This window comes from Bacillus rossius, chromosome 11, assembly GCF_032445375.1.
Source record: "Bacillus rossius redtenbacheri isolate Brsri chromosome 11, Brsri_v3, whole genome shotgun sequence".
NCBI lineage: Eukaryota > Metazoa > Arthropoda > Insecta > Phasmatodea > Bacillidae > Bacillus > Bacillus rossius.
In genome coordinates, this window is record NC_086338.1 from 32,545,656 (window position 1) to 32,573,641 (window position 27,986).

The following is a 27,986-nucleotide window of genomic DNA, read 5'->3' on the forward strand; positions in this document are numbered from 1 at the left end:
CCTCCCTGACTCTCCCTCCCTCCCTCGCGATGGTGCTGCCGCGTGCGGGAAGCCTACAACTCAAAAAAAACCAACGTTCGTGCAACTTCGGATTTCTCTCAAAAATTGAAATTAAAAAAAAAATCGAAGGGTTAGGTTAGGTTAGGTCGGTCACAACATGCTTGTTTTCATTGGAAACTTCTGATTTAGCGGCTGAAGTGGCGTTTGTATCAAAACGCAAAACTTCGGAAATCTTCGGAAATTCTTGCAGGGAACCGAAACTACATGAGTTGTAGGCTTCCCGCCGCGTGCAGGTCAAGGGGTAGCCTTCTCTTCACAGACTACATACTGAGGTTATGGGTCATAACGCCTTCATGTCAGGTTGTGTGACATCAGATTTGAGAGTGCAAACCCGTATACGACATGAGCATCAATTCCAGGATCGGGACAGATTATGATCCAGAATAGCATGTGTACGAGTGCTCTTTTGCAATAATACTGCATTTCGCCTGAACCACTCTTTGATTATGTCATCATTAGTATAGCATCCTGAGAGGTTACACACAGTAGTATGCAACCACATGGTATCGTCATTACCAATGATTTCAATTTCAGCTCCCTGAGCCTTGCTGATTGGTATTCAGCTCATCACCATACCACTCGGGCAAGGTGGCAAGGCATAGGTCTAATGCTTCAATGCTTCAAGTAAAAAGCCTATGTTGATAGTTAATATGTAGCTTCGGTGATTGACCAACCATCACGAAAACCGAATTGAACTTCAGTTAAAATATTATTAAGTACAGCTGCTTTGCTCTCGAATTAGTGTATAGAATACGTCGCTAGGTAGCACTGTTAACCCCCTAGCTGTTTCTTAGGTTAACTTAAAAGGCTACAGATAGCGCTTCTAACGGTTACTTTCTGTAGTTCCAGTCATAAATCAACTCAACAGATCGCGCACTAATAGAAACAAATGTTTCCAAAAATGGGTTATAGGAGGCAGCACTGCATACTTATAACCTCGATCTGTAAAATTAAAAATATGGTAGTTTTCAATTATGGCACTTTTCCTCCTGTTTTTACGGGGGAGGGGGGGGGGGGGGCGACGGAAGTCTGCCATACTGGAAGACTACCATAATGGAATTAATTCCGCCTGGAGGCGATGGAAAACTACAATAAGTTAAAACGTAACCATATTTTGAATATGCTTAACTTCACTAATACCTGTGCCTTGTTAACAGAAGTGTAAACAAATATACACATAAAACTAAAAAAACACAAATCTGTTTAAAGAAAGTCAGTATCTATGTGAATATAAACAAATTCAGCGTAGTTCATTAAATAAAATTTCCACTGACAAACAACATTTTAAATAATAGGTAAATTAACTTAAGATGTCGTTATGGACATATGCCATTACTCATTAAACTGTATGTCATGACAAACCTCAGTCTGTTTGATCCTTAAGAAGGGAATACACTGTTTATTCACATCGCTAGGTTCACCTGAGCCTCTCTGTATAGCCGTTGTTTTTCCTATTTTTATCTGTTAAGTTTCATCGTTGAGTTATTCTCTTTGCCGTTGTGCGCCGTAAATGTTCTTTGTAAATGGAACAGAAATATTCATGTAAACCTACATTTTTGTTAATTTGTACGTTTACATGAAAATAACTGTATCACTACAAAATAGTGTTAGCATTCATGCTTCGTGTTGCCGCAGTACCTCCAATATTTAGTTATTTGCAAACAGTAGTTTGAATAGCTTTCCAGTATTATCTGCGCATGTTAAGCACGATAGAACAAAAGAAAGCCAAAAGTAATATAAAAAAGTAAACTTCTCTGTGGCTTTAAAACCAAATAAATAAAATGTTTATACAATAACTTCATGCTTGTAGTAATGCTTGTAATATCTTTCATTTATTATAAATAACTTTACTATCGATAGTGCAAGCACTTACATATTTATAAATCATGCTGAACGAACAACATAAGAATACAAAAAGAATTCGTTACCGAGGTTAGATGTAACTGCACGTACTGCACGTGTTAGTGACACACGAAACTACAGTAAACTCATGTAATAACATCATGTCAGTGTTAAGAAGACTGCAAGTATACGCTCTACCACTCTAGTTCTGGGGTAGAGCGCCTGCCTTGTGACTTGCAGGACCCGGGTTCGCGCCCCGGCTCCTCCAAGGCGGATTGCCCAGATAAAATGGTGGCATTTTCTCTGGTAGGAATACAATCCCTTGTAACAAGTCAGGCTACCAAAGAAACGGTGGGAGGAACAGAAAAAAAACCTCTCAGGTGGTTTCCAAATGGGGAGCCCGTTTCTTTTCTTGGGCTCCACATGCGGAGGCCATTCCGGGGGTTTCTCCGGGGATCGGAGTTTTGCAAAAATTAATTTTTTTTTCTCGTTTTTTAGCTTTTTAGTTTTTAGTAACTGTAGCACTATCATTCCACCATGTTATAAATAAAGCTCAAACAAAAATTTAAAAAAAATTAAATTTTTATTTTTTTTTATTTTTTTACATAAAATATTTTATTTAAGTGTGTATCAGTCAGTGAGTGGTTGTTTACCAATGTTGTGTGTTCATTCATTTATCGGTAAATATTTTCTTGAAGTATTATTGACGGTTAAATTTTTGTCAGAAACCTTTGTTTTGTAGTATTTTAGAAGTTTTTGAAAAAAAATATTTATAGGCACATGAATTTTATTCATAAAAATATTAATTCATTAAAACCACATAGTTTTCAATCAGGAATATCATCTCTAACACACACTTTTTTATGTATGTGTAAGGACCAGTATAAATCCAGATGTAAATAAAATATTCTATTCATTTCAACATGAGCAAAGCCTTTGATACTTTCTAACATCTTATGATTAAAAAATTATCAATTTTATGCCTCGTCAAGTAATGCGTGGTGTATATGTTTTAATTATCTTACAGAGAGACGCTTTTCAGTCAAATATGCAAAAGCAATTTCATGGTATTAGGTGTTCCGCAAAGTAGTAGTTTATCTCAACTACTCTTTAGTATTTAATAAATTATATTCCAAATGCAATCAGAATTGATCAAGAAAAGATGCTGATGAAAAAATATATAATTGGGAAATATTTTTGTGAAACTATGATCTGTTTTTCAAGTTAACAAACGTCTCTGAATACGATAGCATTTATTGTTTAACCTTTAGTCACAAAATTAATTTAATTAATCAGAATTATCACATAGTAAGTAATGACATTAAACATGGTGTCCTCTTTTAAGACATTCGGTTATATTGATGCCAAGATTTTTTCACCTAAATGTAGTTAATACTATTAGCAACACATGAAGATCTTTAGGGCTTATTAAATTTAAAAGTTTGTATCAAATGATTTTAATTAGAAAAGAATTTGCTACATTACTATATAACCTATTTGCACTTTTTATTTAGTCGTTCGATCAGTGATGCACATTTTATTAGGTACCATTTATGTTGGTTCAGACATAATGACTCGGTTTGGATTAAGAATATTTATTTTGTATACACTATTTTAGTTTCGGTTTAAGATTTTTGTGAAAACCAAAGTAACCAATTGGTTTACATAAACGTCATCAATCTTTATCTATCTGAGTGTTGTGTTTCGTGTTTTGTCGCATTGGTGTGTATATCTTATGTTAATGTGTCATAATTAGTTTATAGGTGCTGTAAGGCACAAAAAAACTGAATTTAAATTTGATGAAGCAGGATAGCTCTTATAGTAGCTATAGTAATATATTTCTTTATTTTCTAATACACAAAATACTTAAATTTCAGCAGAGTTTATTTTTGAAAGACTGCAAGCCTGTGCAAAGCCCACCAACATTCGATGTACGAGTCTATGTCTCCCCTAAAGCGCCTTGCTGCTTGCCTTTGCCACTGAACATTTGTAAACCAACGCATGTGGCATTGTATACAACGCCTGATATTCACATTTCTTCTGGAGAAAAAAAAACGTAGGTACTATGGCTGGATTCGCAATTGAAAAAATAATAGTAACAGCAACTGTATGTCGTGTGCGCAAGATTTGACCGCCATTTTCACAACACCACATAGGACGGTCATGTGCATGGGAGGGAAATTAGTAGGAAAGTACCCAAATAAGAGATACATTTTTTAAAATATATATATATAAAATTGATATTGTGTAATTTTTCATTTTTGGAAGTGTAGTTCTATTGCAAAATTACTTAACTTTAAACAATCGTCATTTTCATTTGAATAGAATGAAATTCAGTATGTGTTACCATCAAAAAAGTAATAAAATGTATAAAGTTAAATTCTCAGAATGGGTTAAAAATAAGAGATACCTTAACTTTATCCATTTTTAAACACAAAACAAAGTAAGGTTCATTCTAATGTTTAATACAACATTTAAAAAGGTAAGGGTCACTTCCTGTTGGAAAAGTAATACTTTTTACACACACAAAAAAGTCACATCGTCATCATACAAACAATACAAATGTATGCACTGTGTTGTGCTTGTTTCACTCATTAACATTTCTTGTGGCAAAAAGGACAAATAAAAGGATCATCTTCTCCACCGCACTCTTCGTGTGCCCAGCGGCGACATTTAGAACACTATGCCCACTTTTCTCCTCTCCGGACCTCAGAGAATAGTCCGGTGCAAAATAAGCACTCAGCATCATCTTCTGCACAGACATCCGATTCACTGGAGTCAATCAGCTGCATTTTACCTTCAGACTCATCGTCACTGGATGAACTCGAACACTGTTTCTTTGGTTTAGATTTCCTCGTCTTCTTTGTTAATGGTTCTGCAAATAATTTCTTCCTGGCTGCATTTTCTCGCTTCTTTTTACTGTCCAAAGTTTCCTTTAGCTGATTTCTGTAAGGACTAGATGTTATCAGAGCTGTTTTTCCGGCCCTGGGATGTTTCTGTCCAGGTGGCTTGGACGTTGAACATGATGGTTGTGTGTCTTCACTCCTTACAGAACTTACTTGGGGCTGATGTAATGTGGGGAGTGGTGAGATTTAAAGTGGTCCAACTTATGTTTCTGAATTAGGAATAACAATATCTTCGCTCACACTGCCTGCATGGATAGCAAAATCGTCATCAGAAAATGTGTCCCTATTGCAAGGGAATAGACCAGTCTTTCGAAAAGCATTGATGGAATTTTTCATTTTAGCAGCTTTCTGATAGGCAAGTAACAGCTTAGTAACTTGAAAGTGAGTCACTACACGCCCTTGGTTATGCCGAAGCCAGTTAGAAACCTCTTGAGCATAGTAGGTCTTCAATGGCTTCATAAATCCTACATCTAATGGTTGCATTTTAGCTGTAGAATGGGGTGGTAGACAAATTATAGCCACATTATTGAGTCTAGCCTTCTCGATCACTTCAATGTTACGAGTGTGGGAATGATGACCATCTAAAATTAGAATTACTGGATCGGCCTCTGTAGGCTTAGTGAAGTTCACAAAATGGTCAAACCATTTGGAAAAAATATCGGTTTGTATCCATCCAGATATGTGGCACGCAGATATGGAACCTGGGGGAGCACCATCCATTAATTCAGCTTTCATGTTTTTCCGAGGGAAAACGAAGAGCGGTGGTACAAAGGTACCAGCGGCATTCATGCATGTCACAGTAGTGATTAATGACCCTCTTTCTGCAGATGTCAAGTTCGAAATCTGTTTTTTACCTTTGGAAGCAACAACTTTCTGAAGTTTATGTTGCTCCACGGTTAGGCCTGTCTCATCGACGTTATAGACTCTGTGAGCATTGCAATGAATTTTATCTAATTCCTTTTCATAAAAATCAAAAAACGCATTCACATTTTCAGCATTAAATGACCTAACTCTCGCAGCAGACACACCCTGAGGAGTGCGCAAAGAAAGTTCTGGGTGCCTCTTCAAAAATAATTTGAACCATTTCTTCCCTGCAGATTCCTTTTTGGGATTGAAAGGATGACTCAGACCATTTCGAATTGCCAACTCGAAAGCCATTCTTTTGACATCCGCGATGGTCAAACCGAAGTACCTCTCCTCCATTTCCATACAATATTTAACTAATAGCTTCTCGAGTTCGTATGGAAGCACTGGTTTCCGGCCAGATGACATTTCAAGTAACTGTTCAGGTGTCTTACTTTGGTTTTTGACGTATTTCTCTAATGTTCCTTTTGGAACACCATATGATTTTGAAGCACGCAAGTAACCCATTTCCCCTGCTCGAACAGCTTTGACAGCATCTCTCATCTTCTCCGGATTCCACATTTTACGCTTTCCTTTCTCACCAGACAACTGAAACAGTAAAAATTAATTGAAATAATTATAACTTATTAGTCACTTTAAGTTATCTATAATTATATAGAAACATTACGATAAATAAAATCATTAGGACTGGTATACTTAGTATATATACCTAGGCCTACATTTGGATTTCTATGGCACATCAATACAAATTTAAATATAAAATATGGTGTTAATTTGGCTGCGCAACATATTTAATTACCCAAATAAGAGATAGTGCCCTAATAAGAGACACCATCTCTTAATAGGAGCCTAATGTGTCTCTTATTAGGATCAGGAACGCTTAAAACAAACATGGCTGCCTCAGCTCAAACATGTCATGGTTATAATTTTATGACTGGTCTGTAATGTAGCTAACTTTATATACTTCACAGTAAAATATAAGTAAATAACAAATTAACTTACCTTCACACTTGTTCAATGCTTCAAATCTTCCCTATTGAAACATTTGAAATGACTAAAAACACTAAATTACGTGTCCGTTCCGCCGAATACTTTCTGTTGCTTTGCGACGCACGGAGATGGTGTCTGACGATCACGCGCAGCAAGTTACTGCCCTAGCCGAGAGGTGGCAGCACCTATCGGGCTGGATATCACAGTGTCTCTTTTTAGGCGCCTATCTCTTATTTGGGTACTTTATTTATGTTACGGAAGCATGGTGCAAAAGCCGATGGGAGAATAGTAGTGTGACATTTTAGCGGGACTTGAGAACTGTTTATAATTGTCAATCACATTGTGGTAAGAAATTGTCGAGATATTACAAGTTCAGGATTCCTGCTTTAAAAATAAATTAATGATATTACTTAGAAAATGTCATTAGAGGTAAATGTTAATAACAAATGGAAAAAAAATTGTGGTTAGAATTGTTATCTAAAAACTTAACATAACCAAAATTAATTAGTTGAAAAATAGTAATTTATTTCAAACTGCTGGTCAGATACCAGGAGATGATTTGGTAGTCAATAGAGTTATTTACTAACACCACTAACAGATGCCGCTGAAATTAACAGTAAGATTTCAATTGTGAACCCGATTTCGCACAGGTCGTGTGCATGGCCTGTTGTGCAATCGCTTGTGTGTTTGTTTTTTCACCTAGCTTAAGCCGATGTTGGCCTCCGGCGAGCGGAATCACATCATTAGTATGAGCTCCGTGCCTCCCTCAAGTAAGGAGAAAGTATGACCCCCCCCCCCCCCTCCTTCCCAACCTGACACACCCCTTGCAAGGGGAAAGTCGGCCCCGACTCGCGCACTTTAGTTCCGTCGTCAGCCACGCCGCGCGCTCTGGTCGCAGCGACGCCACCGCTGCGCCTCTAGCGGCTGAAACCTCAACAGCGAAGATTTCCAACCAGTCACGCTCGGCGCATCTGTGTAGTCAGTGCGAACAAAACGATGTTCGCGACATAATTCCCTGTTAGAAATATTTTCAATTTCCATCGCGTCTCTGGCGTGGCGCTACTGGAACTCATTTCAGAATTTTTATTTTTGAAAGTTTGTTAAACTGGTGCGTTATTATTATTGTTAGAGACCGGAAAAATTCGCGAATTCATTTCGCGATAGGCTAAAATACAAATAGTTACAGCTCAGTGCTGCCTCTGCTATTGGCTCACAACTCACCTGGATGACTCTGGGCCAATGAGAAACGCCCGACCAAAGCTTTATCGAATCAGAGGCTGCTACATTGGGACGTCTCACAAGACAGCACCCAATGCGTGGGTGGCATTTGACCGAGTGTACGTAGAACTATGGAGTTCATCCTAGAGGTCATTGAACCCGCGAATTTTTCCTGTCCTTAATTATTGTATATTTATTGTTTTGTTTGCTAAGTTTGTCTGCGAAATACCTTAAATATATTTAAGCCCGTTGATTTTTACAACTGAATGTTAAATTTGAATTGAACAAATTACTCTCTTAAACATATCTTTTTAAAATACTTGCAAAGCATTGACGGCTGATGTACGTTTGGTGTACATGCAACGGCAGTAGCATCACCATCTCGCATCGTGCAGTCTCGTTGTGTCTTGCCATTTATATTTGGATTTCATACAGCTGCGACAGATATCAGTGTTTACAATTTTGTTTCAATAGGTCTGTTCGAAGTGAAATTTCTTCACGGCCGGTGGGATAAGCTGAGGCGGTTACACGTCGGATTTTAATGAAAAATGCAGCGCCTATGATCGGGGCCTCGATGCTGGAGTGTGGAGCGCCCACCATTCACTCACGTGCTGTCTTCATAGCGAATTGACGCTATGGGGCTGCATTTTACGTTATGCTGAAACAACGAAGAAATTTCTCTTAAAACCATTATTTCATTTTTGATTTAAATTAAATTTAAAAAAGAAATTTTTTCAATTATTTTTCAATTATAATTATTGTACATTATCAACCTGTCATTAATTTTTTTGGGGTTATATATATATATATATATATATATATATATATATATATATATATATAATGTTGGTATGTATGACATCGATAAACTCTCACACCGTTTGACCGATCGCCATGAAACTTTGCACATTTAAACCTTTATTTCTTAAAACCATTATTTCATTTTTATTTTTTCACAGAGAATAAAGCCACTAGGGATTTTTTTTTTATTTGGGGGGGGGGGGGGGGGCGGTTCAACGCATATTGACACGTGTTTCAACTATTTGTGTACCCTAAAAAGCCCTTTTAGTAACTTCTGCAACAATTTGTAAAGTAGGCGTGGAAGGTATTTATGACACGAGTCAAGAATATACAAAGTGTATTAATAACACTTTAACGAATAAGTGCAAATAAAAGAATTTTTTTCAATTATTTTTCAATTATAATTATTGTACATTATCAACCTGTCAATTTTTTTGGGGTAAAGGCCTTATATATATAATATAATATAATATAATGTTGGTATGTATGACATCGATAAACTCCGACACTGTTTGACCAAACGCCATGAAACTTTGCACATCGAAGTGTTTTTTTTTATTAAGAAGGTTGTTATGCTATCTTTTTTTTTTGTAACTCACCGCTAGATGGCGCTGCAGTGCATCAACTTCTAAACCGTTCCACCGATCTCCATGGGTAAACAGAAAATCATAGATCATACACAAACAAACATAAATTGTATCTAATTTCTCTATGTCCACTACACTGTCACATAGCACTATCCATTTTTCTTTAACTCGCGGACAATATATCAGCCCGGGAAACGCCAGCTACTGCAGCTTGTAATGTATAAAATATGTTTAAGCTCTTTAATGGGTGCATGGGCGTCGCAAGGATATATGTTTTGGGGGGGACTGCAATTGATTTAGTTGTTGAGGAATATCCATCCCCTGGAAAAAGAAGCGGGGGGGGGGGGGGGGGGGGTCCTCCCCCGGAAAAATTTGGGGTTTGAAGGTGCAAAAAGGTGGTTTTTTAGGCATTTTTCTTTTATAAATATTCTAATTATAGTGGGTTGCAATGTATAATTTTTTTTATATAAAAAATATTTTCAGAGAACAAATTTGTAAAAACACAGTGCTCACATTACCACGATTGGACTAAATGTACCATGCGCAATATATGGGTTATATCACAGAAATCATATTTTTAATATAACTACGAAACTAAATATATTATTGGAGGGGACGAAATTGAAACTTTTATTATTGGGGGGGGGGGGGAAGTGTCCCGTCCCCCCGTCCCCCCGGTTGCGATGCCCATGAATGGGTGGGTCAATTCTTATATAGTTATGATAGTGTAATTTATCTATGCAATATTATCTCATCAATATAGATTGATTTCTCTATTATTTTCTACTTAATATTGTAAATAACATATATAATCATTATTTTCAGACTTGGAGGAAATTGGTTAGAACAGTTTTAGAAAACTGGAATTTCGTAATCACAAGGCGAAGAAAATGGTATATGCGTGAAAAGCATATTTCATTAGGCATTTTCTCAGCACTTAAGAACCATTAAGAGCCCGTCTACAATAGTCCGAACCTGTGCGTGGTCCGTGTCCTTATCCGAATGTGAGTGACGTAACATTGTCCCACCGAAAACTGCCCTGTCCACAATTGGGATGTCCGATGTCCGAATGTATTGATTTCTAAAGGTGTCACCAGAGCGCAGTAAATGTGCCAAACCAAATGTTTTGGTTGATTGTTTTGATGCTTTGTAGTTTGAGATTGAACTTATGAAAGTTGTGGGAGTTCAAAATTATATATTTATTCAGATATTTAACAAAAACAAACACCACGTTTTTAAACGGGAACCGGAAATTCAAATAGCGTGAGTGTTCTGTTCTTTTTCTGTGTCCGAAGTACACAGGTTGGGATAAAAAGTTAAAATTGACGAATGTCTTCGGACCTGGTAGGTTCGGACCTTCGCCCACTTGACGCATGACGTCAGAGGGTCACGTGGACCAATCAGCGACGAGTGTCCTTCGGACACAGTTTAGGACATTCCTATTGTATACGGGCCATAAATGAGGACTTGCTTAGGAAAAAAAAACTTTTATAAACTATTAAACATGGGGTATTTTGGAATTTATTAAAGATAAAGTGCAAAAACAAAATATTTGAAGAAAAATAATTTAAGATACTGTCCCGTTAGTCACGCAAGGCAGCTTTCGAAACAAAGACGTGCATACGTTACAGGGCCAGGTCTATACACCCAACGCAAATAATTAGTTATTATTTTCAATTTATTTGCAGTTTATAGAGTTTATACCCCTTAAGCCTTTTCGTTTTGTCGTGTTTTTGTCTCGTTTAAACCGTTGTGCTGTATTTTTTTTTTTTTGGGTTCAATATTTTTGTGTCGTCATCATTTGTGGGTTTTTTTCGTTCTCTTAGTACATTTTTCTTTGTTTTTCTTTGTTTGTTGACCATATTCCTGTTACGGAATATTTTGTGGTGTTTATATCCCTCCGGAACCGCTTCCGCGCTCGCTGGCAGGACACCAGATCCCCGTGTACCTCCTGCTGAGGGGCTGGTGTCGCCGGCGGAATGGAGGGCCCGGCAGGAAACACAGCGTCTCGCCTCCCTCTCCACAACCACCGGCTCCCTCTGGTCATACCTCAGAAGGCTCAAAGCCACCCCATCGACAATCCCACCCATCACCACTCCCGCAGGGGTGGCGGAAATAGCCCAGGAAACAAAGGTTTCAACCTGTGAAAAATTTGTCCAAAGCTGAATTTTTGCACAGTGGTAGAGTCGACTATGCTTAATAACATACCGAAAGTTTACCGCTGTAGACCTTGTGCGTATCACTGAAAATTTGCAGTTAAGTCCTAGATGACAGCGACTTGCAGCAGTTCATTAAAATGCTTCCCATTTTTGCACTTTTTACCGTAGACTCTCGATAGCTATATGAAAATAATCTTAAAGCACTACTACTCACATTGATAATGAATAAAGTTCTAAAAGTTAATATTAAAGGTAAGAAAAATAATGTTAAATTAATGAAATAAGTTTTTTTACATCAGTCAAGGCAATAAAAAGAAAATTCACTTACAAATAAAGGGTCTTACGCAAATATTTCTATAACAAAAGTTGTTGTATAGTTCTTAAGCTTTACAGGGACATATCTCTCAAAAGTCTAGCTTAATTTATAGGATCAATAGAGACTCCCGAGCTTATCAATGTCGTCTACGCACTGCGACAGAGCCACAGCCGCAAGCGCTGTGGCCACTCTCACTCCCACGAAATCGAAGATTTTTAATCTTTGAAAATCTGCTCCTAACTGAAATTTAAAACAGTGGTAACATTCAAGTTTTCTAGCAACATTTGAAATGTTTACCTCCGCAAACCTTGCGCGGAACACCGAAAAACGAGAAGTTAAGTCCTAAATAATACTTTATTGACCACTCAACAATATGGCACTATAACGTAATTACTATAGTATACTTTCAGAATATCAAACCAAAACTTACTCAAAACATTATTCTCAATGATTAAATTTAAAAATCTTTCACTACGTTTGACTAAATATGATATTTATTCAATAATATTAGAAGAGAGGTGTTCTGAAAAAAAAGGGCACAAACGAAAATACGTATTACAAAAACACGTAGAGCCCGATTTGAAAACATTAAATAAAAGTAGTTGCAAAGTTCTTAAACTTTAAATTAGTTTATTTGTTGAGAGCTTGATACAATGTGTCTGACCGCTAAAGTGATCCGAGCCGCGTAGTCTATACTACTGCGAGGTTGTCGAAGTAGGCTCGGGTCGGGACTAATTTCGCTGTGAAGAAACAAAGGTTTTTAATACATGGAAAATTATCCCAAAGAAAAAAATTTGTAAAGTTGTAGAATGAACGTTTCTTGGTAACATATCAAAAGTTTACCGATGCAAACCTTGTGCGTCACGCCAAAAACGAGCAGTTAAGCCCAAAATGTCAATTTTTTGCAACGATCCACAATAATGGATATTGCAAATGCAGTTTATGGAGTAGACTGACAGTATGGAACCCAAAATAATCTAGAAACATTGCCATATCTGAGTATAGTGATAAAAAGTACGAAGTTTAAACATCTTTCTATAAAATAGACAATTTAAATCATTAATGTTAACGAATTCACTTTCATTCAATTTTTAGGAAATATAAATACATTTTACATAATCTTAAAGAGCCCAAAATGGAAATCGCTTAGAGTAAACGTTGTTGCATATTTATTCATTTTTAAATTGGTATATTTTTTAAGTGTCTCATACAATTAGTCTGACCGCTGAAGCGATCCGAGCCGCGTAGTGTGTACTACTGCGATGTTGTCGAAGTAGGCTCGGGTCGGGACGAATTTCGCTGTAAAGAAACAAAGGTTTTTAATACATGGAAAATTATCCCAAAGAAGAAACTTTGCACAGTTGTAGAATGAACGTTTCTTGGTAACATATCAAAAGTTTACCGATGCAAACCTTGTGCGTCACGCCAAAAACGAGCAGTTAAGCCCAAAATGACAATTTTTTGCAACGATCCACAATAATGGATATTGCAAATGCAGTTTATGGAGTAGACTGACAGTATGGAACCCAAAATAATCTAGAAACATTTCCCTATCTGATGATAGTAATAAAAAGTACACAGTTTTAACATCTTTTTATAAAATAGACAATTTAAATCAATAAAGTTGAGAAATTCATTTTCATTCAATTTTACGGAAAAGTTAATAAATCTTACATAAATATAAAGAGCCCTACGTGAAAATCGCTTTCAATAAACGTTGTTGCATATTTATTCTTTTTTAAATGGGTATATTTGTTAAGGGTCTCATACAATTTGTTTGACCCCTGAAGCTATCCGAGCCGTGTAGTGTGTACTACTGTGAGGTTGCCGAAGTCGGCTTGGGGTCGGGACGAATTTCGCTGTTAAGAAACATGGAAAATTATCCCAAAGCAGAAACTTTGTACAGTTGTAGAATAAACGTTTCTTAGTAACATGTCAAAAGTTTACCGATGTAACCCTTGTGCGTCACACCAATAACGAGCAGTTAAGTCCTAAATGATAATTTCCCAAACGATCCACAAAATTGTGTTTCGTAAATAATTTAATAACTATATAAATACTTTTTTTTTTAATAGGCTCCCAGTATACAGCAAACGTGGTTTGTTCTCAAACGCCATACTACTACGGTAATAGGAATATGAAATCACTACAGACAAGATTTTGTTCTGGTGAAACCAGAGCTAACAGCTAACCGAGAAATGACCGAACGTCCCGGAAAGTTGTGATATTTGACGATATTGCGCGAGTAGCACACCCGTACGTGACTACAGAGAATGGATAGTTTCCTTAGCCGTTAGGATTTCTGGTACGAACACCCTCTCACAGGTAGCGTCATAAAATACGGTCAAACTCTTGCAAAACCATCCACCACCGCTCTTTGCCACTAGCAATCCAACGACGTCAGCTAGGCGCAACACTCAAATACATTAACTTATTTAAAAAAAACTGAATATGTAATGGTACCTATACGTTTTACAACACAACTCGTGTTTTATTTATTTTCTGAAAAAAACAACAACCTATTATTATAGGAATTATGTTTTTTAAGTGAAAAAAAACTCAGAGTACATTTACGATGTATCGTTTTATTCTATTTTTATGTAGTAAACTGATTTTAAAGAAGTAAATATATAATTTTTCATTTTGTCGAATACAGGCTACATTCAAATTTTGCATTGTTCTGATCGAAAATAAAACGATGTATCAGAAATTAAAAAAAAAATTGTTGCTAAAAAAATAATTTTTAGTAATAAAATTTTTGAAACAGAATAAATCCATGCAGATATAAAACCAGAGGTCCTCTAGAGTTTTCATTTACAAGTTCCAAGCAGAAATCGTTTATTGTTAATTTTATTGTATCAAAAAACATTCATATAAGAAAAAAATGCATATCTCATTACATGTAACATACACCCTCTCATATGAATTAGCTATGTTTTAAGTAATCCCCAAATAAGACCCAGTTGAATGAGTGTCGCAGTACGCAGTGTGACGCAATGCCGCGCTGGAACGGCGCGGCGGTGGCCGTGAGAGATCAGTACGGCCGCAGTACACTGCAACACTCGGGCCGCTTTAATGAGCCAACTAATTACGTTAGACTCTTTATAAATATACTGTCTTAAAGCTAAAGGTATAACCAAAAACATTTATTTGGACATTTTTCGCATTGGACTCTTCAAATTGGTGTAAATAGTATTTTTATCTGAGTGGCAAAGATAAAAAATAATATGTCATGAATTAATCGTTTAATATCACATCTTTAATATTAACAATTTATGCTTTTTACAACATTAATGGCTGTATTAGAGTCTCAAGATTATTTTGGTAGTTTTATGGACAGTCTAAATGAAAAACTGTACAAATGGGTAGCATTTTAATGGACTGATGTAAGTCGCTGTCATCTAGGACTTAAATGCAAATTTTCGGCGATACGCACAAGGTCTACAGCGGTAAACTTTCGGTATGTTATTAAGCATAGTCATATCTACAACTGTGCAAAAATTCAGCTTTGGACAAATTTTTCACAGGTTTGTGCCTTTTTAAGTCTTGGTTTCCTGGACTAAAACCGCCAAGGAGAGATCCGAGGCGGTGGCCGCCTACCTGCAAACCACCTTCGCCTCGGCCACCAACAACTCACTTTCTTCTGACTCCTCAGACGATGAATCCTCCCCCCTCTCCCACCATGTCACTCTCCCCCCCCCCCTTCCCGACACCCCTCCCTTCCCCCTGGTCACCCCCAGGGAACTGAAGGCAACGATATCCCACTTCCGTCTCTCTGCGGCCCCTGGCGCAGACTCAATCCCCACCCCACTCCTGCGCCAACTACCCCGGCAAGCCATCGTCTTCCTCACCAAGCTCATCAATGCCATGTTCCTCCACTGCCACTTCCCCACCTCATGGAAGACAGCCATTGTCTGCCCCATCCCCAAACCTGGAAAGCCACCGACCCTCCCATCATCCTACAGACCAATCTCCCTCCTCCCCATCCTGTCCAAGGTTGCGGAAAGGACCATCCTAAAGCGCCTCCTCCTCGTCATTTCGACCCACAATCTCCTCCCCTCTCATCAGTTCGGCTTCAGACCACACCACTCAACTTCTCACGCCATTGCCCGGGTGGAGCTGCTGGTGGTGCAGGGCTTCTCCCGGCGGCAACACACGGGCATGGTACTCCTAGATCTCGCCCGAGCCTTCGACTCCGTCCCTCATGCTCAACTTCTCCACCGCCTCTCTGCCACAGCAATCCCCCCGCACCTCATCCGCCTTCTCTGCTCCTTCCTGGAGGATCGCTCCTTCCAGGTGAGAGTAGAGAACATCCTTTCAGACTCCCGATCCATCCAGGCTGGCGTCCCTCAGGGTGCCATCCTGAGTCCCATCCTCTTCATCCTACACATCTCCGACCTCACTCCCCCTCCCGGCACCTACCTCGTTCAGTACGCTGACGACACCTGCCTCATCGCCTCCTCCGTCTCCGAGGGGCTGCTCAGGGATCGCCTCAGCCGAGGACTCACCTCCCTCAACACCCAATTCCTTGCGCACGGCATCGGACTGAACCACACCAAAACACAGGCTATCCTCTTCTCCCGTTATCACCCACACAAGGACCACCCCCCCAGAATCAACCAACACACCATCCCTTGGTCGCCCACCATCAGATACCTGGGAGTCACACTGGATGCATCCTTCACCTTCATACCACACCTCGACAACATCCGCACCAAAGCCAGGGCAGTCATGGGACAGCTCGCCCCAGTCCTCCGGCCTACCTCTGGCACCTCCCTTCAAATCAGGATCACCGTCTACCGCACACACGTCATGTCACACCTCACGTACGCCTGCCCCAACTGGACTCACTCATCTCTCTTCAACCTCCAACCCATCACCAGAACATATTTCCTCGGCACCAGACTCATCCTGGAACTTCCCCGCTCCACCTCACGACAACAACTCCTGCAGCAGACCGGACTCCCCCACATCCATGACATCATCATCAAATCAACAAAGAAATTCCTCAAAAAATGTTCATACAGCCTCAACCCCCTCATCAGACTCAATGCCGATCCCCCCCCCCCCCCTGACTCACCACACCCCAGAAGACCCCTCTTCACTACCGACCACCTAGAAGCGGAGGACTCTGAAGATGAAGAAGACGACATCCCAGTGGGCGGGGCCGGCGGCTAACCCAGGGGACCAGCAACTCTACAAGAATGCGCTGCGGGACCAATGATTCACGGTACTCCAGCACCTCTATCATGACCACCCCACCGAAACATCATCCCAGTTGCCGTGTGCACAGGCCAGCCCCGAGCCAAACGGGCCTGGTCTCACCACCACACCATCTCAACTTCACCAACACATGTAAAGAAACACTTCACCGCTCATAAATCACCAGCCCCCAAGGACTCTTGTGTTGGGAGGGGCCCAGTGCCTTGTATATCATATTGTAAATATCTGTTTTTTATTGTTTATTGTGTCAAATTTTCTCTTTCATGGAAATAACCTTTTGTACTACTCTTTTTCAAATAAAGATACATTTTTTTTTGGCGGGGTGGACCCCCTAGGGGGGGGGGTGGGTCCCCCATTAAAAAAAAAAAAAATCCTGTTGACAACAGCAATTTTTTGCTTAATTTGTGTTTTTTGTCTTTTGGGTAGTTTTATTTATTTATTTTTTAGTTTTCTTCAACAGAAAAAGTTCTTAGAAATGGTGTATGTACAAAAACTTACATCAAGTCATGCACTCCCATTGCACAAATCTTTCAAAGATAATGTTACTACTGAATTTCATAACAACCATAGAAAATTAAAAAAAAAAATACCTAGCCTTAATTGGAGCGTTACGCCAAGGCATGAAGGTAAGTGGCACAAAAACAAGAAAGTGTTGCACGCAAACGAAGTCTATAAAGTCTATAATTAGCTTCTCACGCGAGATTTCAACGTGTGAAAGTAGTCCATTCATCTTAGTAAGTTCACCTCGGAATTTGAGATACCCAGCTATAAACTCGTATAAACTTGTATTATGACATCCTAAAAGTTGTCTCAAAACCTACATTTGGTAGGGTGTACGCGACTTTTAAAATCTAAGGTCAAAGGTCACAAAAATAGTTTTTTTGCACATTATTTGCAAATATCTCGTTTCCTATGGGTTTTTCGCTATTTGTATTTATTATCAATATTGTTTCAAAAATGTTTTTATACGTTGAATCGTTTTCGAGATAGATGGCGGAGAGCGCGCAGTTGGAGCATAATTTGTCAACCGGTAGTCCCGGTCAAAAACACGCCATATAAAGTTTATTAATTATTGATAAATATATAATTATTAATATTTTTCATTTCTTATTAACTATTACAATATATTTAATTATTATTTTACTTACGTATTTATTTTTAATTAAGTACCAATTTATTTAATAACACTTACCTGCCCATGTGGTTATAGAATTATTGTTAAGGAAAATACTTAAATTATATTTCAATTCTTATATAATTTATATTAATAACTTCTTACATAAATAAAAAAAATCTGAATTAATGTTTTTATTAAAAAAAAATTGGTTGTCTGTAAAGTCGGTTTACGGACGATAGTTTAACGTGACAACGTCATAACAAAACATTGATGAAATGATTGCATACTTTTATTAATAAAATTAAATCATTTTTATTGAATTATCACTATTTTGTATGGATACAAAGAAGGAGTGAAATGATATCTACAATTTAATTGATCAATTTACTTTTATTTGCACTCATTAATTCAAATATGTTTATTAATTTAACGAAGAGATTATTTTAACTATAACTTTTATACATGTTTGCTATTTGGACTTCTTCCAATCTGTGTTATTCTGTTAAGGATAGGAATATGATGATAGGAAAAGTAGGAAACTAATGGGAGTGTTTCAAGGATGATGTGAAGTAAAATGGCTTACCCAACACCAAAATGCAGTAAAAAATAATATATTTGCGCCATGGACTCTGCAGCAATGCTAGGAGGAACGGGTTAGCAAAGAGCAATGAAAATGTTACATTGAAATGCACGAAAACAGAATTACCCCACGGACTCGGTCGCAATGCTAGGAGGTTCAGGTTAGCAAAGAGCAATATAAAATGAGCCTAACGGGACACGGCGAAACGGGACAATGTGCGTAACGGGACACTTATTCGTGTGTGCAGCCGGCGTTCATCGATTTATTAGACGTTGTCACGTCAAAAAATTGAATAAAAATTATGAGAACTACAACTTATAATTTTAATTATCTTCTTCATCGTCGTCTTTAGACCGCAGTAGTATTTTAAAGTCCTCTTCTTTATCGTCTTCAACGACATTTGTCTCCAGGTCTTCCATGATTTCGGGGTCAAAGGTTCTGTCTTCATTGACATTCTGTACTTAATTATTTTCTATTTAAAATTTAATTAGTGGAAATGAGAATATAATTCAAATGTAATTAAAGTTTGTCCTTTAATTATTTTTTTTTTAATTTTAGGAATCGGTTATACGTGTTATTGATTAGATAGATATTTAATTATTGAAAAAAATATTAAATATCATGTAATAGTTAATAAGAAATGAAAATTATTAATAATTATGTATTTATCAATAATTAATAAACTTGAGACAACTTTTAGGGTGTTTTAATACAAGTATATACGAGTTTATAGCTGGGTATCTCAAATTCCGAGATTCTTACCTAATTTTGTCTAAGATGACTGGGCTATAGCACGTTTTTACGCGATGAGGTGACCTGTAGTTAGCGCGTCACTGATTGAAACACACTCAGATTTACCTTATTATTTAAACCCATATGTATGTGTTTCCTGCTAAAGACCCGCCTAAGTTGGACTCTCAATGATCCGTTGCGTTCGTCCGTCAGCCGCCGAGCGATTTACAACACTCCAACTGAAGAGAAAACTCAACTTTTAGAGAAAAATTTATCTTGTGTAATTAAGCTAGTGTGGCAATCGTGTAAGATATGCGCTTATAACGCATTAAACTCAATATTTTTCACACTGGTATTTATTTTAACATTTTCAGAGTTACCATGCGTATTTAATTACAGTAGTTTATGATAGCCGATTCTGGCGCAGTGTACTTCTTGTGGGACTATGGCTTGGTGGCTTACTCAGTTTTGGCTTGACGATCGTAAGGATGCCTATGATCGGAACCTCGTCGAGCATGATCGGGCACTTTCGTTCTTTTACTCATCAACCCTGCCCGATGGTTCTCTGGTTGTGCTAGTGTCGCCTGCGATACGCACTATCGTCGTGAATAGCAATGGTTTAAATTTTTATTCGGTATTGGCTACTACTACTGTAAAAATCAATTTTTTTTTGTTAGGCAATATCGGGTATTAAAATTTTTAAATTAGAGAAATATAATACGGTGGTGAATGAATTCTAACTCACGACATTCAGTTTACAAGTATGTTGCATTTAACCACTCGACTACTGTGTCAGCTTTTGCGTGAAACGTAATTATATGTGTATACTTGTCGTAATTTTTAACCATGACAGCTGGGAATTGAACGCCTTTGACCACTCAGCCATCGAAACATTTATCCGACTAACAGGGCTACATATCTACGAGACTACGAGGCTACAAGGTTCCAAAGGCTCCAACTGCTCCAATTGTCTTTAGCTCCAACTGCTTTAACTGTCTTGGTTATAACTTCAACAACTGTTTTTGGCTCCAACTACTCCATTTTCTTTGGCTACAACTGTTCCAACAACATTTAGGCTCTAATTGCTCCAATTGCATTTTGACTACATCTGGCTACAATGTTACCTAGCTACAAGACTACAAGTTTACAAGGCTACAAGACTCCATGGCTACAAGGCTACGACGCTACAAAACTTCGAAGCTACGAGGCTATGATGCTACAAAACTACGAGGCTACTAGGCTACATATCTACAACTGGCTACAATTGCTCAATTCAGCAGCAATTGTGAATTTATCTCACACAAAAAACTTGTTGCATGGCTACAAGACTATGATATTATGTTATTGCAATAAATAATTTTTTTCTGCAGCCACCAAATTTTCTGTGGTTGTAAAACCAATATTTCCATCTTATTTTTCATAGCATAATGTCTATCAAAAGAAAATATAAATAAACTTAAGCATTAATGATTTCACAAAAAAAAATATTTTTAAGTTACTATATCATTAATAATACCGACATTATGATTCTGATGGGCTATTGGGGTTCACTTTTCTTTGGCTGACTTCACTACTAGGTACCTTACTTCTTAATGGCTGTGGTGTTGTTTTTTTCATGTTGGGGATGTTACAGGGTATTGTGATTCCAGCATTATGTTTTTAGCATATGCTGTGAAAACCGTTAGAAGAGTATTTTAACATATAGATGTACAGAAAAAAATTGCCATTAAGAATATATAAAAACAATCACAGCATTTCCAACCTGTGAACAGTCAATACGGAATATTTGTTATACGTTACTTGAGAACGATTTATGTTTGCTGTTTAAGATTTACTGATTAAGTAGTTGTGAAATCAGACCTATATTTCAACTGCCTCAATGACTAAGAAATTATTTAGAAATACTGTAATGAGCTGGTTAAGTGAAAACATTTCAGAATATTAATTTATGAAAGCCTTGAAATAATTTTTATTAATGTTTACCAGGAGAATAGCTTATTTTCGACATTGCTTTTTCTTCTTATTCTGAAATGCTTGCTTGTCCGTAAACATATTAATAGCGAGGTCAATGCAGACAGCAAAACACAACGCCACAGTAGAGCGACAATGTGAAAGGAATTAGCCATGACCTAGAGTACGGAACCATCCTACCAATTGTCTAGAAAAAATCGGTGGGGCTGTATCGAGACTCACGGCCGTTGGTTTCACATGAAACTCCTATGTCAGCGAGTCGCATTTAATGTAATGGTTTAAAATAAAAACAATAAAAACAAGAAATTGACTACGTACTAAATATTTTAATTCAAAACAAAAACTAAATGGTAGCTTACTTTTCATTTCAATTAATATTCGACGAAAATTCTGTTTAACATTGGCCTGTGATATGATAAATGAGACACCGATTGGTGATCATACAATCTGTATTGCGCAGGGTTGTCAGTTCTCTATAAACACAATCACACAAATCACCGCGATATCACATCTGAGTCGTGAGCTACACTGAACAGAAATTTTTTTCCCAACCTAAATTAAAACTAAGTGTAATTGGGAGGTCTAGGTAAGGAATACTTAAGTGGTCCCAGGCCGAAGCCTATATAGTTAGGAAAATGTTAAAGCAAAATGATACAGACCTTTTCGTCAGACTTTTTCTGGTGCCCTTATGTTTCGCTGTAATTTTTAAGACGCTTATGACAATTACCAGTCGGGATTTGAACCTATGTTCTCTGGAATACGAATATAGTGTCTTATTACTAGGTACATAAACTTCGATAGTGTATCTTTTCTCATCTTCAGATTGCCTTGTAGTGATTCTTTATGCTACAGGCGTGAGTGTAGGTACGATTATTGCATAACAGTACAAATACATAGTTTCAGACTATAGTAATCCATGTAGGCTATCGTCACGTCTTGAAAAAATATTGACATCTAATATTATAACTACAACTATCAAAAATTACGATCCCCCAAATTTTAGTTCTAGTCTTCTGAGTATATCGTGTACTAGTGCGTGTAACTACATGTGATTTTCTTTACACATTTACCATGGGTGTAGACAGTATTTGTGGAAGAGGAGGGCAGAAGCCAGTCCCTCCACCGGAAACTCTTTTACAAAGATAATGCTTTAAATACATTTTTCGGTTAGTTGACGATCCCTTATATACATTTTTAAATTCCTGCTAATGTAATTTTTTTAAAATAAAATTCTTTGTCCAAATAAATCTGGCAACCTTACTTCCCCCACCCCCTTTTTTTACTACGCTCTTGACACTTATTGTTATAGAAACAGGTTCCTCTTTTGAATAAGCTTCTCTGTACTAATATATGTGCCTTGTTAACAGAAGTGTAAACAAATATACACATAAAACTAACAAAACACGAATCTATTTAAAGATATTCAGTATATATGTGAATATCAACATATAGCTACAGTTTAGTTCATTAACTAAATTTCCACTGACAAACAACATTTTAAATAATATGTAAATTAACTTCAGATGTCGTTATGGACATACGCCATTACTCATTAAACTGTATGTCATGACAAACCACAGTCTGTTTGTGCCTTGAGAAGGGAATATATCTCTTTCCCGAAACGCCACAACTGTTCTCTTAGGAATCATATAGGCTACTGTGTTAGTCTGCGCAGTCATCGTTGTGGTTTTCAAAATATATGTTTTTTCGCTCAACTGTTGCTTACAGTGTTCGTCTGTGCTGTCATCACTGTTTATTCACATCGCTAGGTTCACCTGTGACTCTCTGTATAGACGTTGTTTTTCCTATTTTTATCTGTTAAGTTTCATCGTTGAGTTATTCTGTTTGCCGTTGTGCGCCGTAAATGTTCTTTGTAAATGGAATAGAAAAATTAATGTAAACTTACATATTTGTTAATTTGTACGTTTACATGAAAATAACTGTATCACTACAAAATAGTGTTACCATTTAAGCTTCGTGTTGCCCCAGTACCTCCAATATTTAGTTATTTGCAAACAGTAGTTTTAATAACTTTCCAGATAAATCAAAAGAAAGCGAAAAATAATATAAAAAAGTTAACTTTTCTGTGGCTTTAAAACCAAATAAATAAAATGTAATACAATAAATACATGCTTGTAAGCACACATATATTTTAACTAAACACACTCTTTTAAAATCTAAAATTTATTTCAAAATAACTTTACCATCGACAGTGTTACATATTTTTTTTTTAATAGTCTATATTTCTATATAATTATTGTACAGCGGGACTGTAAGTTTTTTTGCAGGAAATCAACTTAAAAACTTGCCAGACTAGTTATACAAATTATATTTCACTGTTATGAAATTACATAATTCATGCTGAACGAATAACATAAGAATACATAAATTTGTTCGTTACCGAGGTTAGATGTTACTGCACGAACTGCACGTGTTAATGACACACGAAACTACAGTAAACTCGTAGAATAAATTCATGTCAGTGTTAGGAAAACTGCCAGGATCAGCTCTACCACTCTGGTTCTGGGGTAGAGCGCCTGCCTTGTGACTTGTAGGACCCGGGTTCGCGCCCCGGCTCCTCCAAGGCGGATTGCCCAGATGAAATGGTGGCATTATCTCTGGTAGGAATACAATCCCTTGTAGCAAATCAGACTATCAAAGAAACGGTGGGTGGAACAGAAAAAAACCTTCCAGGTGGCTTCCAAATGGGGAGCCCGTTTCTTTTCTTGGGCTCCCCATGCGGTGACCATTCCGTGGTTTCTCCGGGGGAACGGAGTTTTTTTTTTTTTAGTTTTTGTAGCGTTTAAGTTTTTAGTAACTGTAGCATTATCATTCCAACATGTTATAAATAAAACTTATACAAACGTTTAAAACATTTTAAAAATATTTGCTTTTCTACAAATTTTTTTAAGTTAAGTGTGCATCAGTCAGTGAGTGGTTGTGAGTTCAACCATTTACCTATATATATTTTCTTGAAGTATTATTGACGGTTAAATTCTAGTCAGAAACCTTTGTTTTGTAGTATTTTAGAAGTTTTTGAAGAAAAAATATTTATAGACAAATGAATTTATTCCAAAAAATATTATTTATGTAAAACCACATTGTCTTTAAAGGCTTTTTTTTACATATATGTGTGTGTGTGTGTGTGTGTGTGTGTGTACCCGTATAAATCCAGATGTAAATAATATATTCTATTGATTTCAACATGAGCAAAGCCTTTGATGCTTTCAACATAATCTTATTATTGAAAAATTATCAATTTTAGTCCTCGTCAAGTAATGCGTAGTATATATGTTTTAATTATCTTACAAATAGACGACGCTTTTCAGTCAAATTTGCAAATGCAATTTCATGGTATTAGGTGTTCCACAAAGTAGTAGTTTATCTCAAATACTCTTTAATATTTAATCATTTATATTCCAACTGCAATCAGAACTGATCAAGAACTGATGCTGATAAAAAAAAATTATGAATATGTCTGTGAAACTATTCAGCAAGATATTTCAGTTGTCCGGATCTGATTTTCAAGGTAACAAACGTCTCTGAATTACGATAGCATTTATTGTATAACCTTTATTCAAAAAACTAATTTTATTAATCAGAATTATCACATAGTAAGTAATGACATTAAACGTGGTGTCCTTTTTTAAGATCTTCGAGGTATGTTGATGCCAAGCTTTTTTTCACGAACATGTAGATAATACTATTAGCAACACATGAAGATCTTTAGGGCTTATTAAATATCAAAGTTTTTCTGTATCAAATGATTTTAATTAGAAAGGAATTGAAAGTATGCAGTAAAAGTTCTCAAATTAATATTTAAAAGTTTCAGGCATTTAAATTATTTTGAATTTGCTACATTCCTATATAACCTATTTGCACTTTCTATTTATTAGACGTTAGATCAGTGATGCACTTTTTATTATATACATTTTATTACCATCTTTGTTGGTTTGGATTAATAATTCCAATTTGCAATTACAAAATTAGTGACACTTTTAAAACCATTAGTAACTATAAAATGTGTGAAAAATTATGACTCCTTTTGAATAATCTACAATATTCATTGGTACCTAACACTTTTGTAATCTACATATTTATTTTGTATACACTATTTTAGTTTCGGTTTAAGATTTTTGTGAAAACCAAAGTAACCAATTGTTTAACATGAACTTAATCAATCTTTATCTATCTGTGTGTTGTGTTGTTTCGTGTTTTGTCGCATTGATGTGTATCAGTGTATGTGTTTTTGATGTTATTTTATGTCATAATTCGTTTATAGGGTCTGTAAGGCACAAAAAACTGAATTTCAATTTGATCTGACAGTTTTAATGAAGCAGGATAGCTAGTATAGTAGCTATAGTAATATATATAATATATATTTTTTTCTAATAAAATTTCAGCAGAGTTTATTTTTGAAAGACTGCAAGTCTGTGCAAAGACCATCAACATTCGATGTACGAGTCTCGCGGTTACACGGGACCCTGAACTATTTCAGGTGAACATGTTTAAGTAAACACGTTTACAAACGCGAAAGTGTACGGTTACATGGTAGTTGCTGAAAAGCAGGGACTGGAAGTAACGCGCTACTAGTAACGACGTTATTTGTAAGAGTTACTTTTTATGGTAACGATCGTGGTAACGCAATATATTAGGTTTTCAGTAACTGTAACTCTAACTGAATTACATTTTTCTGCCTTAAAGTAACGATAATTGTCGTTACTTCTTGCGTTACATTTTTTAAATGTATTTCTTATTGAACGAACTACGATTTGTTGATATTTTTAATCCCAGAACGAAAATCCCGACAAGCATATTATTTGCCATGGTAGGTATCGCTTGTACTTGAACTGCTGTTGGCTAGCCTGCGCTCGTATTTTGTTTTGATTGTCATTTATTTAATATTTGCGACATGCGGGTTTACTGCTGTGCTGTTTAATTAATTAACCTACCTGTGCACATGCACGAAAGCATATTCTAATTTTTTCGAAGTTTGGTCGAGTGATAAAAATAACCTTATTGTGAAGTGCTTGTTGTGTGGTTCTGCGAACAATTTTGTAGTGTGAACTAATTACTCAATGTAATCTAAGACCTATTTAAATTTTTTCAGTTTAAATAAACATATATATTTACAACACACAATATGTTTTATTAGCTTTGAATTATACCAATATTACGTATCACATTTTTAGTTTTTCACAAAGTAACTGTTAAAGTAACTTACAGTTACTTTTCTTAGAACTGTAACTGTAACTGGTTCATTTTCAGTAGCGTAACTTGTAGTTGTAACAGGGTTACATTTCCAATGAAGTATTTGTAACTGTAACTGAGTTACTTTTTAAAAGTAACTTTCCGGTCCCTGCTGAAAAGTGTGTTCAGCTCTAAAACCGATTGTCTACTGTCAACGAGTGTTGATCTTCTCTATTTTGTATCCAGAAAACGCGCGATTTTCTCACTTGTTTATACAGCATTATCAGCAGAAATGGAATGTGTTTTCATATTGCTCAATATTTTTTTTTTACAAATCGGGAATTCAAACAACATTGACGCCGTCCCCGTTGCCTAATCTGAATTTACGTAAATTTAAGCTGGTAAGTTAATTTTGAATCTCAAGGGGGGGTTCCTGGCCTCGTGGCGGTAGGCAGGGATGCGGCGACAAAGGACTCCCCGGGCTGTTATGGCCTCCCAGGACGCCTTATTAATGAAACACACGAGTTCCTTTGGTGATTTATTGCGGAGTACACTCTACAGGTCACACGTTCACGTGACTGGCCGCTTCACCGTCGACCTAAGCTCCGCGCACCTGGACCTGCTAGGGTCACTGCGAGAGTATACGGACGTGGCGTGACGAGTGAGGACGAACGGTCCCACGACTTAATTAAGGGAACACATGACACTAAATTACTGTGGTTAGTCCGCACAAGAGAATGATTGGCTTATTAAAACACGTTACACTAAGTTTCTGCGATTAGTCCCGCACAGGAGAATAAGCCACTTATTAAAACACGTTACACTGAATTACTGCGATTGGTCCGCACAGGAGAATAAGTTACTTACTAAAACACGTTACACTGAATTACTGCGATTAGTCCCGCACAGGAGAATATGCATGAGCGGATAGTCCGCGGGGTGGCGATGGCCACGTTAAGCTGGGTACGGACACGGTGGAATCTGGAGCGATATCACACACGTGGCCGTGGCACGTCCCAGGTGAATACTCGTCCGAAAGTTTTGGTCGCGTTCGGCGCAGTGCCGCCCTGCGTGGGCAAAGAACTATGTCCCGTGGTGGGACGTGAAAGCGTGAGGCGCAGGTGCCACGACGGGTCACCTAATTGCATACGTAAAATATAAAAATCCCTGATGGGATACACATGTTATTAAAAGACCGCGCGTGACTGCTAACGGCCGATTTGGGCCGACCGGGGAGCTGATATAAAACGTTTGGACTATATTTACCTATTGCAGTTATATGGCGTTGGTGCAAAAATTGAAGGCTCCCCGTGCGTGGGCTGCCGGCCCGGGCGAGTGCTGGATGGCGACTGACTAACCTCCCTGGCCGCCGGGGCCAGGGAGGGGGAAAATTCCGCGGGAAAACTGCGGAGCGCGGGAAGGTGACTTCG

General features: G+C 37.3%; 1 protein-coding gene across 2 annotated transcripts; it reads right to left on the reverse strand.

Annotated features, from left to right (window-relative positions):
- Positions 1–27,899, reverse strand: LOC134536762 (uncharacterized). 2 transcript variants are annotated; one of them, XM_063376672.1, is made up of 3 exons: positions 27,823–27,899; positions 9,281–9,327; positions 1–8,538 (listed from the first exon to the last, which is right to left on the reverse strand). In XM_063376672.1, exon 3 carries the CDS (start codon positions 6,231–6,233, stop codon positions 5,010–5,012), a length of 1,224 nt encoding a protein of 407 aa, XP_063232742.1. In that variant the 5' UTR covers positions 6,234–8,538; positions 9,281–9,327; positions 27,823–27,899; the 3' UTR covers positions 1–5,009. The 2 variants fall into 2 exon arrangements, with proteins under 2 accessions (XP_063232742.1, XP_063232743.1); XM_063376673.1 differs by lacking the exon at positions 9,281–9,327.
- Between the last annotated feature and the right edge of the window lie 87 nt (positions 27,900–27,986).